Source organism: Mchenga conophoros, linkage group LG2 (assembly GCF_057382185.1).
Source record: "Mchenga conophoros isolate Kocher_MC1m ecotype Shallow Benthic linkage group LG2, M_conophoros_male_GT1.1, whole genome shotgun sequence".
Lineage (NCBI taxonomy): Eukaryota > Metazoa > Chordata > Actinopteri > Cichliformes > Cichlidae > Mchenga > Mchenga conophoros.
This window is the reverse complement of record NC_140527.1, coordinates 30,671,353-30,689,846: the sequence shown is the minus strand read 5'-3', so window position 1 is coordinate 30,689,846 and position 18,494 is coordinate 30,671,353. Positions and strand designations below refer to the sequence as shown.

Genomic DNA, 18,494 nt, shown 5'->3' with positions numbered 1-18,494 from the left:
TCTTAATGTGTTTTTCTAAGTTTAGGTCTGCATCCATCACTACACCCAAATTTCTCGCCTGGTTTGTGGTTTTTAGATGTATAGATTGAAGTTCTCTGGTGACCTGTAATCGTTTTTCTTTGGCGCCAAAGACTATTACCTCAGTTTTGTTTTTGTTTAGTTGGAGAAAATTGTGGCACAACCAGTCATTAATTTCCTCAATGCATTTACCAAGAGCCTGTACAGGGCCTCGGTCTCCTGGTGACATTGTGATATATATTTGTGTGTCATCTGCATAGCTGTGATAGTTTATTTTGTTGTTCTTTATAATCTGTGCCAGTGGGAGCATGTAAATGTTAAACAGAGGGGGTCCCAAGATGGAACCTTGGGACATCTCCACATTCACAAATATACATTTCTGACATTCAAAAACAAAACAAAAACAAATCAGCAACCAATATAGCCACCTTTCTTTGCAAGGACACTCAAAAGCCTGCCATCCATGGATTCTGTCAGTGTTTTGATCTGTTCACCATCAACATTGCGTGCAGCAGCAACCACAGCCTCCCAGACACTGTTCAGAGAGGTGTACTGTTTTCCCTCCTTGTAAATCTCACATTTGATGATGGACCACAGGTTCTCAATGGGGTTCAGATCAGGTGAACAAGGTGGCCATGTCATTAGTTTTTCTTCTTTTATACACTTTCTTGCCAGCCGCGCTGTGGAGTACTTGGACGCGTGTGATGGAGCATTGTCCTGCATGAAAATCATGTTTTTCTTGAAGGATGCAGACTTCTTCCTGTACCACTGCTTGAAGAAGGTGTCTTCCAGAAACTGGCAGTAGGACTGGGAGTTGATCTTGACTCCATCCTCAACCCGAAAAGGCCCCACAAGCTCATCTTTGATGATACCAGCCCAAACCAGTACTCCACCTCCACCTTGCTGGCGTCTGAGCCGGACTGGAGCTCTCTGCCCTTTACCAATCCAGCCACAGGCCCATCCATCTGGCCCATCAAGACTCACTCTCATTTCATCAGTCCATAAAACCTTAGAAAAATCAGTCTTGAGATATTTCTTGGCCCAGTCTTGACGTTTCAGCTTGTGTGTCTTGTTCAGTGGTGGTCGTCTTTCAGCCTTTCTTACCTTGGCCATGTCTCTGAGTATTGCACACCTTGTGCTTTTGGGCACTCCAGTAATGTTGCAGCTCTGAAATATGGCCAAACTGGTGGCAAGTGGCATCTTGGCAGCTGCACGCTTGACTTTTCTCAGTTCATGGGCAGTTATTTTGCGCCTTGGTTTTTCCACATGCTTCTTGCGACCCTGTTGACTATTTTGAATGAAACGCTTGATTGTTCGATGATCACGCTTCAGAAGCTTTGCAATTTTGAGACTGCTGCATCCCTCTGCAAGATATCTCACTATTTTTGACTTTTCTGAGCCTGTCAAGTCCTTCTTTTGACCCATTTTGCCAAAGGAAAGGACGTTGCCTAATAATTATGCACACCTGATATAGGGTGTTGATGTCATTAGACCACACCCCTTCTCATTACAGAGATGCACATCACCTAATATGCTTAATTGGTAGTAGGCTTTCGAGCCTATACAGCTTGGAGTAAGACAACATGCATGAAGAGGATGATGTGGACAAAATTCTCATTTGCCTAATAATTCTGCACTCCCTGTACTTTTGTTCTAATAACTACAAGATTTCACTGTGTGAACAGGCTTATCGGTTGCTCAGCTTCTCACTCTAAATCAATGTGTTGCTTTTCCAAATGTGAGCATGTAGTATCTAAAATTTATGTAAAGCAAATCTGCTGCCTCTATTGAGCATTCTTCATTCCTGCAGTACAGTAATCTGACGCAGTGTATCCCTGAAATCCACTCGCTGCTCTGTGCTATCTGTTCACAAACCTCATATATCAGCTTCACAAGGCACTGATCAGATCCCAGATCAGTCCTTGTCTCTAAGTATAATGTTGCCTAAGGAAAAGAGCAGAGACTTGGTGGAGACGGAAAGGAAGATGAGGAGGGGGAGAATTAGAGACTATGGGGAAAAAGATGAGGGTGGGAGGATGGGAATTCGGCAAGGTTCCAGAGCCATGAATAAAATGCATAAAGTACACAGTAAAATTTTAATGCTGTTTAGTTTCCACTGAGAGGCCAGATTTGCATCCTCATCCCCTGATTATGACATCTTCAGTCAGCACTCCAGGCTTGGCATTGCCCATTTTAATGTTAATGTGAGTGTTTGCACAAATTCACTATTACTCACTTGTGAGAATAGGCATATACACACACATACACACTCACACAAAACACACACTTTTCAGAGAAGGTTACTTCTGCTGAGAGAAGCTAATCGGGCTGAAACCATTCCCGCTTTGGTTCCTTCTGTCCCTTTTCTTGTCACAGATTTCCTAAGGAACCTCCTATCAGATAATATCAGGCACATCACATTAAACTGAGAAAAAGAAAATGAGCTGACCTGGTGAAGTCCTACTAGACTGACTGTGAGGTCATCGTAACAGTGAAAGATTATTTCAGATCTTCCTTAGAAGCAGACCAAAAGCACTGTTTTTGTAGCTTTAATAGTTCCCCCCACACTGATAGCCTACAGGGCGCTTTACAACTGGCTCACCAAAGGATTCAGTCTGGCTCACTGGATAATCTGTCAGAGCCTAACAAACGAAAAGACAGCTTTTATTTATTTAGTCAGTTTTTGCACTTTGTGTCTTTGTGTTTTAAGTTGCATCTTCATATACAGTGCTGTGAAAAAGTATTTGCCTCCGACCAGATTTCATCAGTTTTTTCCATATTTGTTGCTCTTACATGTTTCAGGTGATCAGACTAATTTTATTATTACAAAAATATAACCCAAGTAAATACAAAATTGAGTTTTTAAACCGTGATTTTAATTTATTAAGAGGAAAAAAACCCAAACCTAGCAGGCCATCTGTGAAAAAGTAATTGCCCAACGTAAAAAGGTGAAAAAGTAATAAGGAAGGGGGTATATACTTTTTCACAGCACTGTACATATATCGATTCTGTAGACGAAGAGCAAGATTTTTGGTGCTTGAGGCATTCTGTTTTATATCTACTGTCTGCTCGTAGTCCAAGTTCAATTGATTGATAATGTCAGACTGTCTAAAAGTAGTTAAACAGTATATGTCGAGCGTAAAAGACGGATTGCTTTTGCAGCAATGTGGTTTTATTGAATATGAAGACTTTCATAAAGTATACTTAAATAAAAAAAAAAGGTTTTCTAGGTTGCTATGCAATGGCTATACTTAGTCAGATTGTATGGATCAAATTGGGGTGCATACAGCCCAATTTGATTGTAAATGAATGTGACATCCTCGTGTAGAATAAACATTGAGGTACCATGGCAATACAAAAGAAGTCAGCAGCCCACAATTACTTCATGATTGTACAATAACTAATAAAATAGAAATGACATTGAGAAAGAATGAGAATAAAAATCTGGTGTCACACTGGTGAAACAATTCTCAGCCTTTAACTTTTATATGAGCATGTTCACAATCCCGTTTCTTATTGTTGTTATTATTGTCTTATTGTCTTTGCTTCACTGTGTTTCTCCTGTTGCACCATGTATCATACTGAGCTTGAATATTTTATAGCAGAGTCAGCAGAGCTCAGTACATTTTAGCTGTGACCCCTTCATAATATTATGTTTTTCATTTGAATACCTAACAGTCTCCTCTAAGTCAAGGGTCAGATGGGGTGAACTGCCAGGGGAATTTCTTTTGCCTCCACAATCCTGTTGAGAGACCTGTTAAACTGCAGTTCTGCAGCAATTTACACTGTGGCTAACTGACAAATATCCCACTTTTCATGCATTAAAGTGTTTATATGCCACTTTGATTTCTCAAAGTACTCCTGTTAGTACTGTATATTCAAAATGAGGAACTGGAAACTATGTTTTTTCAGTACGTAATATATGCAAAAAAAACATATTCCTGACTGAAATCTGACTTAGAGATGAGACCCAGAATAAACAGCACAGTCATACATATAAATGTATTACCTACAATATCCTAATTTGTTGTTTTCACTATATTCATTGCATTTCCTCATTGGCATGGTGCCCCTTGTCCTTCCCTGGGAAGACAGTTAAAACACTGCTGCTACGTTTTAATGTATCCTCTAGCTCCTAAGCTTAATGAAACTACTCACTGCAATTTGAAGGTGTTTGCACAAAAACATGTAGTCAGTTAACCATAATTAAAATAGAGGTTGTAAATAAACTGTAATATGAACAGGTGTATAATAAAAGAATCCAATTTTCAGTGACAGCTGTTATGCTACATTTTTAAATTGATTTTTAATTGAACACCTCAAAAAAGACTTAATTACACAGATATTTTGTGTGAGCGTGTGCGTATATGTGTGTGTCAGAGCTTCTGCAGTGTTCACAAGTTTGGACACAACATGGTTAACAGGTTTTTTCCTGAGACTCGCTCCTGAAAGTTCCACCATCACCTCCAACAAAGACGATATGATAATAACGACACAGTTTTATGTCCTTGTAATCACTTTAAAGGGTTTGAATGACATTGGGGCAGTGTCGCAGAGAGCTAAACAGCCAGTTAATGCTTTTGAGATGAGCACAATAAAATATTAATGGGGGTCTTGGGCAAGGAAAGGTCATCACTGTGACTGAAGCTGAATAATAAGAGAGCTAGTAGCAACACTGTGAACCTTAAGTGACACCAGCTAGAAAACAGTGGAGGCTCTTCTCAGGCAACAGCAGCTCAGCTGCTGTCCTCTGTTGGATACAGTTAACGCTCTTATCTGTTGTGAACTTTTGTTTGTTTTTTGGGTTTTTTTTAGTCACAGGTAAAATTTGTCTCACTAGAAAATACAGAGGAGTTCCAAATTGTAGATGGTACAGAAAACAAATATAGTGATTCTACCAAAGCTGAAGAAAAACAAATGAAAACCGTTAGTGTTACTGACTGCAAATAACCCATTGCAAAGAGGCGCTATAATCCATCATGATGTTTGTGTGATTTTTTTGTACACAGGTGTAAGAAAAGAGAAAATACTGTGACTTTAACAAAAATAAGAAAATGTCTTGAAGTTTAATCAGGTTTTAAATGTTATTTATTACAGATGACAAGTTAGCTTCTGGATTATTTGAAGAAAATTCAAAATAACTACATTTTTTATGTTTTCAGACCACTTTAAGTGATCTTAGGGCAGGGATGTCAAACTCATTTTACATCATGGTCGAGATGCAGCCCACTTCGACCTTAAATGGGCCAGACCAGTGTAAAGATGTTTAACTTATGTTTAACTACACATTTAATCCCTGAGATATGTAAAAAAAAAAAAAAAGTGCATGATACATGATAAAGAAATGCTCCTATAGTAAATCAAAGAATTATACTGTAACTCTTAAATTGTAAGAAATAAATGTGTGAAGTTACATGTTAAAATTAAGTTTATTAATTAAAAAAAAGTTAAGATGTAAATGATGCAAAGTCCAAAATCTATGCCCTCCCTCCTGGTCCTTATTTTTGGACATCCCTGTCTTAGGAGAAAGAAGGGATTTAAAAATAAACTTTTTCAATCTCTTTTAAAATTTTTGTTCATCTGAACTAAATGTCTATAAGGATTTAATCTAGCTGACCATCTGTTTCAGTGCATTAAGATATGTCCAGCAAGAATGGGCTCTGCTTGTGATAAAACTAGCCCCTCAACAGCATTGTTAACACAGGCAGCCAACAAAACATGAAAGCAATCTTCATTTGATCATAATACATTATTATGCTGCTCAACAACTGCTGTTAGTCAGAGAGCAGCTTGCGTACCGACCCTTAAGTCTACTGACTACCTCTTATGTTTTTCCCCGACCAGAAGTCTCAGTCCACTCAAAAATGTTGTTAGAAGAATCAAAAGTAAAGCAAGCAGCTCGTCGTCTGCTTCTGTGCGTTTGGTTCCCGCCACAGCAGGCCAAATTGAGTTTAGTGAAAGAAAGAAAATACAGGACTACCCATCTAGCCTTTGGCTTAGTTTGTTGACCAGACCACTTACCCCTCTTGTTTCTGTCTTAACGTTGTCATATTCACCAAGAATCATATGTCTATTTTTAAATCCCAGAAGATTGCACCCATTTACCCAAAGGATAGCATCCATAGAGATTACATAAAGCCTATTAAAAGTCAGTGTCCCATGAATATAATTATGAAGCTATTATTGTTACACTGAGATGGTTACATGTTATTTCTTGGACCATCCCTGATTTTTACAGATTTCACTGCATTTCAACGCTGCTGCTGCTGCTGCTGCTGCTGCTGCTGCTGCTGCTGCTGCTGATGATGATGATGTTTTTTTTGCATGTCACTTTAGCTGTTTTTCCTCTCAGTTGGGACTGGATTTAGCTACAGCATCAATTAGTTAATGGACATTTTTCATCTACAGATTAGATCCAGATTAAAACAGTAAACCTTTTGTTTAGTCTCTGTCCCTGAAAATTTTACATGCCCTCCTTTTCTCTTTTTTTTCATATGGCATTTTGGCATTTGTAAAAAGGACCCCCAGTTAAATAATTCTATGCTTTCTTCTGCGCAACTTCCGTGCCTCTCCCTCTCTGTTTCTTCTCTCCTTTCCCTTATGCTGCCCTGTTACGCTGCGTGTACAATTTGGCCTCAATGTGTTTCAAATTACATGCCACATCAAATAAGGCTATCTCATAATGCTGCGAGCGCCGGTGCAAGTGTGCGGGTCCTTGGGTATTCCACCACCTTCAGATTCGTATTAAATGAAACTCTAGAGTTCAACTCAGTATTCAGAATGAGTAATACAGGGTTGTAATACATCTGATAGACATAGCATACTGTGCCATTATCACTGACCTTTCTTTTCTTCTCCCTCCCCTCTATTCCTTTCTGTCCTCTGCAATCATCTAAAGGAAGCAGAGGTAAGTAGAGTCATTGTTTTTGTAACTGTCATTATTTTGAAACACATTGTAATTCTTTAGTAAAGTTTTAGTGCACTTACAAACTGCTGGATAGGTGTTGCTGATTTAATTGCACAGCAGGTTAGGTGGCTAGTCATGCATAGTATGTTATAGTCCAGCATATTAAAATTCTGCTGTTGTGCTTGTAGGTTTCACACTCTCAAGCAAGCTTACTATGCTTCAATGAAGTAAACTGAATTAACCGGACTTCTCTGGCAGTTTGCTTCAGAGCATTACTGAGGCTGGGTTATGTGGGCTGTCTGTGTTCATCCCAAAAATGTTGGCAAAGGTCATAGTTACGTGTTCCATAAATAAAGAAAAACTACTAGTTATTTTGAAAAAAAATAATCATAAAAGTAGCATCCAAAAAGAAAGTTAAATCCAAGTATGCATGTGCATGGTTGTGTACCTATATTTATTTATTGTGTGCAGTGTTTTTTTTTTTTTATTTAGAACCTGGACATATCTGTGCATGTCTGACTGAATGACTGGTCTGGTTTAGAGAGGAAAGACAGCATCTGGCAGTGTGGTTGAGGTTGTATCACTATCCAAGGAACGGGAAAGCTGCTCAACGGTGAAGACACTAATAATGCTGAACCAGAGCAGGAGATGTGGACATAAAATAAATGAAAGAAAATGATGTGAGGACATGATTTAAGTAAGCGCCTAAGGGACAGGCTAATTAGGTTTCATCTCCTGATTTCAAACTTCTGCGTTGGCTCAAATTTTGACGGTTGTCATTTATAGAACAAGGACTGTATGAGTGGGTCAACTGTCCATTTTCACTGGACTGTTCCATATCACTGATACTAATTTAGTCTCTCTCACTTTTATACTCTTATATGCTCGCTCTCCCTCGCTCTCCCTATAACTCAATAGCACAGGAGATAGAGTTTTCAGACCCAGCAGGTTCACAAATGTCACTGACACAGGCTCACTTCCTGCTGACACACATATGGTTCACCCAGGGAAATCATTTAGAAGACACCACCACTACACACCTCTGCGTGCATATATGTGTGTGTATTAGTACGTTATGTAATATTATTATCTTTATTATTAAATATAAACTGAATCTGACAGGAGGGGTCAACTACAGCTCTTCCTTTAGGTACCCACACATGGTGTCTTGGTAATAAAACTGTTATAATAAACTAAAATGTTGGTAAATCTAAATAATTGAAAAATACCTTCAATTATAAAAACAACCCAAAATTTCCTTAAAACCCTAATAACACAATCGTTTTAGTGTGTTGTAAGCCGTTATCGTGTATGTTAAAGCATAAAGTATTCACGAAAGTTCAATCAAGTACAAATATCAGTTTATGCTTAACAGATCAGATGTTTTAAATGCAAATCTGTTGCTTTTTCTATAAGTAGCTACTCCAAAATGACACCACTTATACCACTTTTTCCTTTCATCTGTATGTCAGACCATTCTTTGTTTATTCTTTACTTACGTAAAACACATTACATAAGATAAGATAAGATAAGATAACCTTTATTAGTCCCACACGTGGGAAATTTGTTTTGTCACAGCAGGAAGTGGACAGTGCAAAAGTTATGACGCAAAAATTAGAATACAATAAGAATAAATACAGTACACAGCTGTACAGAATAGAATAAAATAATATACTATATACCGTAGAATAAAATAGAATAAAAATATACAATAAGATAAAAATAGAATACGAATGCTATATACAACTGAGTAAAAATACAACGATGCCAGAAAGGATTATTGCACTTAGTGTTATTGCACATGTGTGGATGTGTGTGTTTGTTCAGTTAAAGTCTTTGTTGTGGAGTCTGACAGCAGTGGGGAGGAAAGACCTGCGAAATCTCTCCGTCCCACACCGTGGGTGCCGCAGTCTCCCACTGAAGGAGCTGCTCAGTGCTGTCACAGTCTGCTGCATGGGGTGGGAGATGTTGTCCATCAGGGATGACAGCTTAGCCGCCGTTCTCCTGTCACTCACCACCTCCACTGGGTCCAGAGGGCATCCTAGAACAGAGCTGGCCCTTCGGATCACCCTGTTCAGTCTCTTCCTGTCCCCAGCAGAGATGCTGCCGCCCCAGCAGACCACACCATAAAAGATAGCAGAAGCCACCACAGAGTCATAGAAGGTCTTCAGGAGTGGGCCCTCCACCCCAAACGACCTGAGTCTCCGCAGCAGGTACAGCCTGCTCTGCCCTTTCCTGTAGAGGGCGTCTGAATTATGAGTCCAGTCCAGTGTGTTGTTCAGATGAACACCAAGGTACCTGTAGCTGTCCACAGCCTCAATGTCCATACCCTGGATGTTCAGTGGTTGCAGTGGAGAATGCTTGTGCCTGCGGAAGTCTACCACCAGCTCCTTGGTTTTACTAGCGTTGATCTGGAGGTAGTTCAGCTGGCACCAGTCCACAAAGTCTTGAGTCAGTCCTCTGTACTCCTTGTCGTCCCCATCAGTGATGAGGCCGACTATTGCAGAGTCATCAGAGAACTTCTGCAGGAAGCACTGGGTGGAATTGTGGGAGAAGTCTGCAGTGTAGATGGTGAAGAGGAACGGAGCCAGAACCGTTCCCTGTGGGGCCCCCGTACTGCAGACGACCCTGTCCGACACACAGCCCTGAGTCCTCACATACTGTGGTCGGTCGGTGAGGTAGTCCAAAATCCAGGTAGTGAGGTGATGGTCCACTCCAGAGTTCTCCAGCTTGTCCTTCAGAACCGAGGGAAGAATGACACTAACAAAGCATGACACTAACAAAGTCATCACTCTACACAGTGGGCTTATTACTTTAATTGCTCTACACAGCAGAAGATGTCTCTAACAAGGCAGGAAGTCTGCTCTTAATTGAACCAATGTATCAAATAGTATTAAAAAAGCCAGTTATTTTTTTATTTGAATATGTTCAGTTCATGAAGCTTTCCCTTTAACTCTAAACAAAACTGTGGTGAACAAAGACTTGTTCAAATAGAGTCATGAAAATCATATTTGACCTGTGTTAATTCATAATGGCTGTTAAATGTTATGCTGCTTTGTTTGTTCTTTGGAGCATATAACCTTCTTTACGCTCAAGTGTTTCTGCTGCAAGTTTCTATTTACATTTGTCCCTATTTTATTATCCGAACAAGCTCATACCATACATATTTTCTATTGAAATCAACAAAGAGACGAACAAAAAGAGAGAAGAATGGAAACAGGATTTCTCAGTAGTGACATTTAGTATTTGGTTTGTTTACTTTCTGTTCAATAAAATAATCTGTCCACTCTTCACATGTTTAGTTCTTTCATAACCCAATCGCTTCTGTTGTGTTTCCACTCAGGATGACTACTTCAAAAGCTGGGCACCTGCAAAGTCTCTCGATCAAGGTGAGTTTTGCTTTTTTGTGTTACTATAAATTTTTGTATTACTGTAAGCTGTATGTGAAACTACGGGTAAAAATGGAAAATTCCACTGCTGCTTTGAGTTCTAAGTTGATTTTAAACTAGTAAGTGATGCCTGATGCTATACCTTTTACCGTATACCGTATTATGTGTCTAATAATCTAAGTAAGCCAATCAGAAAGTCTAAGAAACATTAAATACTGGGAGTACTGGGAGAGATTTGTCAGATTTTGTCAAATTCAACAGATATAAAAAGTGCATAGTCCTCAAATTGAAGCTATTGCAAGGAGTATATTTGTGCTAAAATGCAGTATAGTATATTTAACCTTCTTTTAGCACACATACAGTCATGTCCAAAAGGAGTTTATTGTTCTGCTTGGGATCATGGTCCTGCTGCATGACCCAATTTGGACCTGCGTAGGTTTAGCTCCCAGACAGACAGCATCACATCTGACTCTAGAATACTTTGGGATACAGAGTAGTTCATGGTCCACTTAATGGCTGGAAGGTGTCCAGGTCCTTTAGCAGCCAAACAAGCCCAAATCATTACCTCTCCACCACCGTGCTTTGCAGCTGGTATGAGGTGTTTGTGCTGATTTTTTGTGTTTGTTTTTTTTTTTATCAAATGTGGCGCTGTGGTCAGACAGCTCCACTTTGCTGTCATCTGATGAGCTTTAAAAGAAACTAAATTAAACACTGTGTTTTGTCAATAGCACCCCAATAAAAGGACCCAAAATCGGGATACTCAGAGGCTGCGTAAAAGACCTAAATCATAATCTTTAATTGAAAGTTAGACATTGATTATGCACAGAAAATGAAACAATGAAGAAAACCAGAGGCAACTATTAAAAATAAAACCATAACACAGTATGTAGACAGTGTAATAAATATATAAATTGTTTGATAAATTAGAAATTAATACTGAAGGTCATCGACAAGTACAACTAGTTCAAAACCAGTAAATGTCAAGTGTTATAAAGAGATAATTTACGTCACTGAAACTTTATTGTGTGACTTGTGTTTGATGTTCACATTGCATTTACATGTTACCTTTGTATTTTAGCATTTTTCAGTAAAGATGCTAGAAGGACTCTGAGTTGCACTGTTGAGTGATTTGCTGCCAACAACCCAATAATCTCCCTTATGTAATACTCTTATTGTGCAGACAAAAATCCCTTTAGTTTATGTGTACTCATCTTTCTTTTGTCTTCTAAAAGCAAGTCTCCATAATGTGATTTGCAGCATTTTAGCAAGAATGCATCGCAAGTGGTGTCTAATTCTTAAAGTTAGGGTAGTTCTGCTGTTTTTTGACTGTGTGCATGTGTCTGGCCAAATGTTCTTTCTTTTGAACTGTACGTGCTGCTTATGGACTAGTATGGCAATAATGCCAAGTCCACTTTATCAGTCACAGTCAAGTGTGTAATGCTCTTAGACCCCCAGTAACTCTTGACTAACCTCAGTTATTACAAACACTAACTCACTTTCATTCACACTCACAGTCTTGCTTTACTTACGTATGCAGACGCACACACGCACTCTCACACCGAGGTAGTTTGTGGGGTTAATTGGACGGCAGCTTTTTGAACAGCGCACCAGAAATCTTGCTACCACTGAGCTTGTTCTGTTCTTTGCTGGCTTGGTTTTGCATATGTAGCACAGTAACTGCAACTCTTCAGGGAAAGACTTGCTGAGCAGGTTTATCTGGGCCAGCTCCTCGTGGATACTGAGCCTAATGAGAACAGCCTTGCCTCAGTGCATCAAATTTTGGTGATACTCTATTTTCTCAGAGATAAGTAAAAACAAAAGGTAAACAGAGCTTCATTCTCTTAACTAGGGACTCAGTGCTTGCTGCATTATGAATATTATTCTTTGTGCCAAAATCCAGGAGGAGTGAGGCCAGATTTAGGTGCTAAAAGAATTATATACTTGGCCAAAAAAAGGTACTGTAGTGCCACAACATCTGTATCACATTTCTTTCTATACCTGGAGGCACTGGTTTGATTTAACCTCTCATAGGATTCAATATTGATGTTGTCAGCTGTATATTATTTGCAACATCTTTCACCAAATTAGGCCGGAGACCAAACACAATAAACACAAGAGTGCTTCATTTCTCATTTCATTGGTGCTGACAGAGTAAACCCGAAGAGAAAGAACACTTACTGCACTGGCAAACTAAAGACATTCAGCATCTGTGTGGTTACTCATGTACACTCAAGCGAGGTGTTACTCTTTACTTGCTAGCATTTAGCTCCTGGTAATTATACCAGGGGTTTTAATTTTTATATGTCCAGCCATTTGTTTAAATTTAACCAACAGGGACATACTAGAACCAAAAGACAGACTGAAAAAAACAAAACAAAAAAACCCCAAGGTGTAGTTTTCCTTTAATTGCAACAAGAGTCAGTAAAGTTCACTGATTACATCATTTGTCTTTTACCATTTGTTACATTTTGTTTCGAAAGTGCTCCTTGATGAGACCACTAACATCAAACTGTCCACTCCATGCATGTGAGTCATTCTGGTTCAACACAGCAATGTGACATCTGTGCATTTATCTGGAGACTCATTGGGTGCAGCTGAAGCGCAGGTCATATTCATGCCAATTAAATACTGCACATACTTTTTTGTGCCGTATAATTTCTCCTGCAGCGCTGCACATCAGCTGCAACATGACTGCTCCCCTGCTGCAGAGCTCGAAACAGCCTGCCCTTTCTGCACTCCTTCAAACTGCACTCTGCAGTTACTCCCACACAAACAGCTCAGCTGGGAGTAATGGATGGCTAAATGATTAGGCACCAAATAAGTATGAGGAATCAATCTAACAATCTGGTCCTCTTTTGGGAATATTTGCTGTTATCACGTGCTTCTTCAGTCGGTCCAGTTTTCACCCAGCTGATACTGCAGGCATTTCATTCCTTACTGTAAACTTCACCTTTGAACCAAATCAGAGTATTGGATGTGAATGACTCATGATCTAAGCAAAACTGACTCCTCAACTATCTACAATTTTTAGTATTCAGAGGATTTCCTTTAAGTTTTAAAATGAGGAATTAAAGTTGCCTAAACTGAAAGGTAGACAATAAAGATTCTAGGTAACACGGAGTGAATGTGAGGAACCACTGCAAAAAAAAAAAACGTACAAAATGATTAAATCTTATATAATCTAATGTGTGTGGTCAGATCGCTAATGATACTGAAATGACATGCGCGACCACAGCACTTGATTTGAGGTCAGTACAGAAAAAACAATACCGTGCACCTGCAGGTTTCACTTTGACTAATGAATCCCAGGTCGTCCTTGGAGACTAATCAGCAGCAGAAAGGTTGATTGGGGGAAAATCCAGTCCCTGATGAATCACTCTGCAATTAATGTTCACCTTTGTAGCATGGGTAGCATGGATGAAATTAGTGTTATCACAAATGGCTTGTTTGTAATGCTGAGTCATCAAATCCACTGGTGCTAAATCTGTTTTCCAGACATGTCGTGCCTACTGAGTTCCCACAGATGAGTAGTTTTAAGGCTAAATGTTGTTAACTTGTTTCCATGGTGACAGTTCATTGATCTGCCTGATTTCTAGTCATGGATGAACTGTTTTGGCTTCTTTACATATCCCCCCAAAAAACTGTGTCCAATTAAGGATACAGTGACACAAGCCTAGAGACCAGTGAGTGACTCCTTGACAACCAAAGGCAACAAGAGAAAAATGTGTATTCTCCAACTAACTGCAAAGTGGTTGCTGGCAGTTGATTTGCAGTGAAATTCACTGAAAAGAAATATACAGGGCTGCACTAAAAACCTTTTGAGATTGCTTTGGTCCCTAGCAGGTTGCCGTGGTCACCTATAATTTTCTATAAAAGATGTACGATTGGCTTAAAACACTTCCCCACACATAGAGCAGTACTGGAATAGTTTACAGTTGCACTTTTTCAAGTTTATCTATTATTTAAGCAGTTACAAGGAGATTTTATGCACTTCTTTGCACTGAATTTCAGCAAACAATTTCTTAAATCAAACTCGTTTCAAGCTCCAAATCTGTTGTTTGCATGTGTTTAGTTCCTCACTGGAGGTTCTAACGCTGCAAAATTGGAAATATTTTTTGATTTTTTTTAACCTGTTATGTATTGTATAAACCCATTTGTAAATTGGCTAGATCATATAGATGTTGGTATCCTATAGCTAAAAGTAAACATTCAGCTCCTCAGATCTCACAAGTCATTTTTCTAAAAGACTAAAGTAGTCACAAACTTAACTATTTAACTTTAGGTTAAGTTTTAGGCAATTTACTAAAGCAGCTGAATTCTAATTCACTGCCTTTTCTTTAAACATTACCCTCATTTTGTTTTGTCCCTTCAATTTTATTTGTTCTCTTTCATATTTTCAAGATAATTTCCTTTTTCTTCCATCCTTTTCACTTCACAGCCCTGTGTATCTGCTCATTGTTTCTACACAGTTTTCTATTATTTCTGACGTATTGAGTTCATCACATGGAAATTACATAATATTGAACAATGGGTTACTGTTAATCAACATGCCACAGTGCCGTAAATACACGCACACATGCAGTTAAAGCCTGTGAGAGTTCATTGGTTGCTTTATTCATGCACCTTTAATTAATTTTTTAAAGAATTTGGTTGCTATTCTTATATTTTTGTGCATGTGCTCTTGTAGTCATGACTATTCGTGCTCGTTTTGTCAGTTTATTTTATTCTTTAAATTAAATTGTTAAAAAAAAGAATAACTCACCAACAGAACACCCCTCCTGCTTGTTAGTAGTTTATTAATTTTTAATTATTTTTTTTAACAGATAACGTTGAGTTGCTAACAAGTAAAATAAATAATTATGATAAAATTTTTTTATTAAAATAGTGCTTAGAAAAGTAAATGAGAAATGCAAATTTGAATTTGCAAAACAAATAATGTTCTTGATCAAAATGCACGTAGCGTGATACACAAAGAGAGGAATTAAGTTTGCAATTAAATGTGTCTTTAAAAAGCAAAATTTCAAAAAATCCCACACAGCAATTAAATCCTACAACCCTTCAGTCTCCCTTGTCCATGTGCCCAGATATTTTGCTGTGCATGAACTTGTTTCCATGGTGACAATTCGTTGACCTGCCTGTTTTCTAGTCATGGATGGTTAAAAACTGTTAAAAACTGCCTCTTTACGTGTTGCACTTAATACAAAATTCTACAGCCCTCTGAGGAGGTAGGGTTGTGTGGGTTACACTGGCCTGAGTCCCAGACAGCTCAGCTCATCCTGTAGGTGGATTACATAGACATCTGCTGTACTCACATCAGGGCTTATGTTTCATAGTGTGCCAGAACGACCCCAAAATGGCCCAGGAACAATCAGGAAGAGGTTACTGAATATGAAACAAGATAAATGTTTTACCACAGAAGCCAAACCTCATGTTATTAAAACTACAAAAATAACTAGTCAAAATATTCTCAACTAAAGTTTCTCTTTCCAGAGTTTTAACAAAGATTATTTAACAAATAATATTTTTATTGTTATTATTTTGGTTAATTTGCTTCTTTTGTTAAGAAAAATTGTTTGAATTGATGTTTTAGTTTGACAGGTACAAACACGACGCATGGGTTTGTAATTACTAGCACAGTTAATCGGTTATCAGAAAGGTAAATAGACTCACGCTTCTATAATGCTTTCATACTGTGTTTGAGCCACTCAGTGTTTTGTCACTACAGGCCTCGTTCACTTATTTACACAAGTGCTTTTTTCTATGCCTCAGTGCTTTTAACTGAATATTTGCACGCACTCATACTGATAAATGCATTTGGGTCAACATGCATACTATAGGTTGAACCACCAGCCTTCAAAGTGATAGGCAACCTGCTCTATCTCCTCAGCCATAGCTGCAGAATATTTGTAGCATTGCATTCAGAAACATTAATTTACAGCTGAGAAAATTCCATCTCAAAAAGAACGTGAGTTTGGTTTAAAAAAAACAAACTACTTTTTATTTTTTTTGCACCAACGGTGACAGTACAGAGGCATATGAAGTCAGAGACAAGCTGGAAGACATGCATACACTTTAATTATTGTTTTTACTTTTCAAGCATGACTGCAGTGACCTGGAAAAAGAGTGACAGCCTACTACAGTGATTAAAATATCAGCCATGTCCTGACATTTACATTTAATTTTGTAGTATAAATTAATAAATTTTGTAGAAAAAATACATTCTGTTAGAGAGTCTCAAATATGGATCACACGTTTTTGTATTTACATTAATTTAGGCATGTGTTTTATTTCTTTTACTGAAACATTGTACTAACCAGTGTCTCAACATTCTCTCGCCTTGTTGTAACACACTGTGTACCATGTTTCAACTTATTACATATTACTGCCTGGTCTTCAGAATCCATCCAGTTAAACCTGAATCCTATATGTCCTCCAGGGCAGCTTAGACTTCTTCCAAAGTCAGACTGAATTATTATTTATAACTTTCTACATGTGCATTAATTTCAGTCCCATCAGTAATGGTTGGAGAGTTGTGCTTAACAGGCTTTTCAGCCCAAGTAGACAGACAGAGAGATGAGAGGAGAGGAGGAAGAGTCCTTGGCAGACGATAACGGATGTGCTGTCAGCGAGACCAATGGTAGAAACAGTATTCTGGTTATTTGAATCTGGCTTCCTCCGTATGGGCTTGCCCAACAGATTTGTGAGCTTGTTATTGCAATGCATTATCCAGAGAGGGGAGTCAAAGGGAAGATTACAAATGCCAGACAGGGCCTCATTATCACAGCCAGTCCAGAGGAGCACAGGAGAGTCAAACTGGCACCAAGATACAACTAGAGGATGCAATACAAGCGCAGAAAAAAACAATACAATTCAAGTTGTCAATTTTCAGGTGTTTGCTACTTGTCTATTCTTATTAGTTTACATAATGAATTAGTGGTTGCTATGGGGACCGTTTTGGCAGCAGAACCCAAAGTCGTTTGCGAAGCACTCGGGTTTGGCAGTACCAGCGGCAAACAAAGCCTTGAAAATCTGGAGCTTCCAAATTGCCAATCGGCCTGATTAGACATGACACTGCGTTTTCCCAGCAGAGTGTTCGTCGTTGTTATATATTTCATCAGCTCTTTCTCCAATTCACTAAGTCGCAGTCTCTCTGAAGATATTCTGTCTGTCAGTTCCCATTTCTCATTGGTCCATCTTTAATCTTCTGTAACTCTGTCACTGCCTCTTAATACGTTCTCATAAACCCGCCTTTGATCTGCGCCTGGAGGAGCTAAAAGAATTAGAAAGAGGGAAACTGATAAGAGACATATAGGACAACAAACAGTCAGCACCTCAGCTCTGTGTATGAAACAGAGTGTGTGCTGGAGCAAGAAGAAATATCTCATTTCGGTGTAATGTGCTAAGGGTTTGTTGCTCGCTCACCAGGCGTTCTTTAAACATTGTTTACCACTCTGATTTTAATGGCTTGTTGGCCACATCATAAAAAATGACTCAATATCCACGACCCTCAGCTCAGCCCTTATCTCGCTCTTTCAGAGGAGTGAGCTCTCGCCGTGTTGAGCCTCGGCACATAAAAGGGATTATCAACAAAAAAGCACAGATACATGCTACACTGATTTGAGGCATACACAGCAAATTAACCAGTCAAATACGCACACAGTGGAGGTAATCAATGATACCTGGAGCCTGCTGAGATGCAGAGGAAGTAAATACACACAGTCACACCGTGGGTATTGTTAATTCAATGAAGAGACAAAGCCAATCATAACAACAAAGCAATTAAATATCTGTGCAGCTGAGATGGAAAGACGTAAAGGTATGGAAGGCGCTAAAGCAGTGAGTAAGAAAGGACAAATGTCAGCAGACCACACAGAGTGGAGTGAATTATTACTGCCCCCCGCCACCAAAATCAACAACAAAATAAAGTGAACTGCAGTTATTTGAACGGTGCTGAACAAGCTGTTTTCAAGGAGAGATGCGCTCAGTAGTAGATCACGCAGACAGAGAGTCAAGTGAATGGGTGTGTTGTTGTTTTGATTCTGCCCTTCTTGCCCCGTGGCCACTAGAGACTCTGATGATAATTGTAAATTATAGGATAAATAAACTTCAGAGGATATGAGCAGGCAGTTGTTGCAAGCGATCATAGCAGGAGCCCTCGAGCTAAACGGCAGCACGCAAAA

At 38.9% G+C, this 18,494-nt stretch overlaps 1 protein-coding gene across 2 annotated transcripts in view; it reads left to right on the top strand.

Moving 5' to 3' along the window:
* The window catches only part of spock1 (SPARC (osteonectin), cwcv and kazal like domains proteoglycan 1), a 115,298-nt gene that overhangs the window by 53,867 nt on the left and 42,937 nt on the right, over positions 1-18,494 (top strand). For both annotated transcript variants that reach the window (XM_085293874.1, XM_085293866.1), the window contains exon 3: positions 10,269-10,314. In XM_085293874.1, the coding sequence (XP_085150000.1) occupies positions 10,269-10,314 (46 nt within the window). The remainder of the gene's footprint in view (positions 1-10,268; positions 10,315-18,494) is intronic.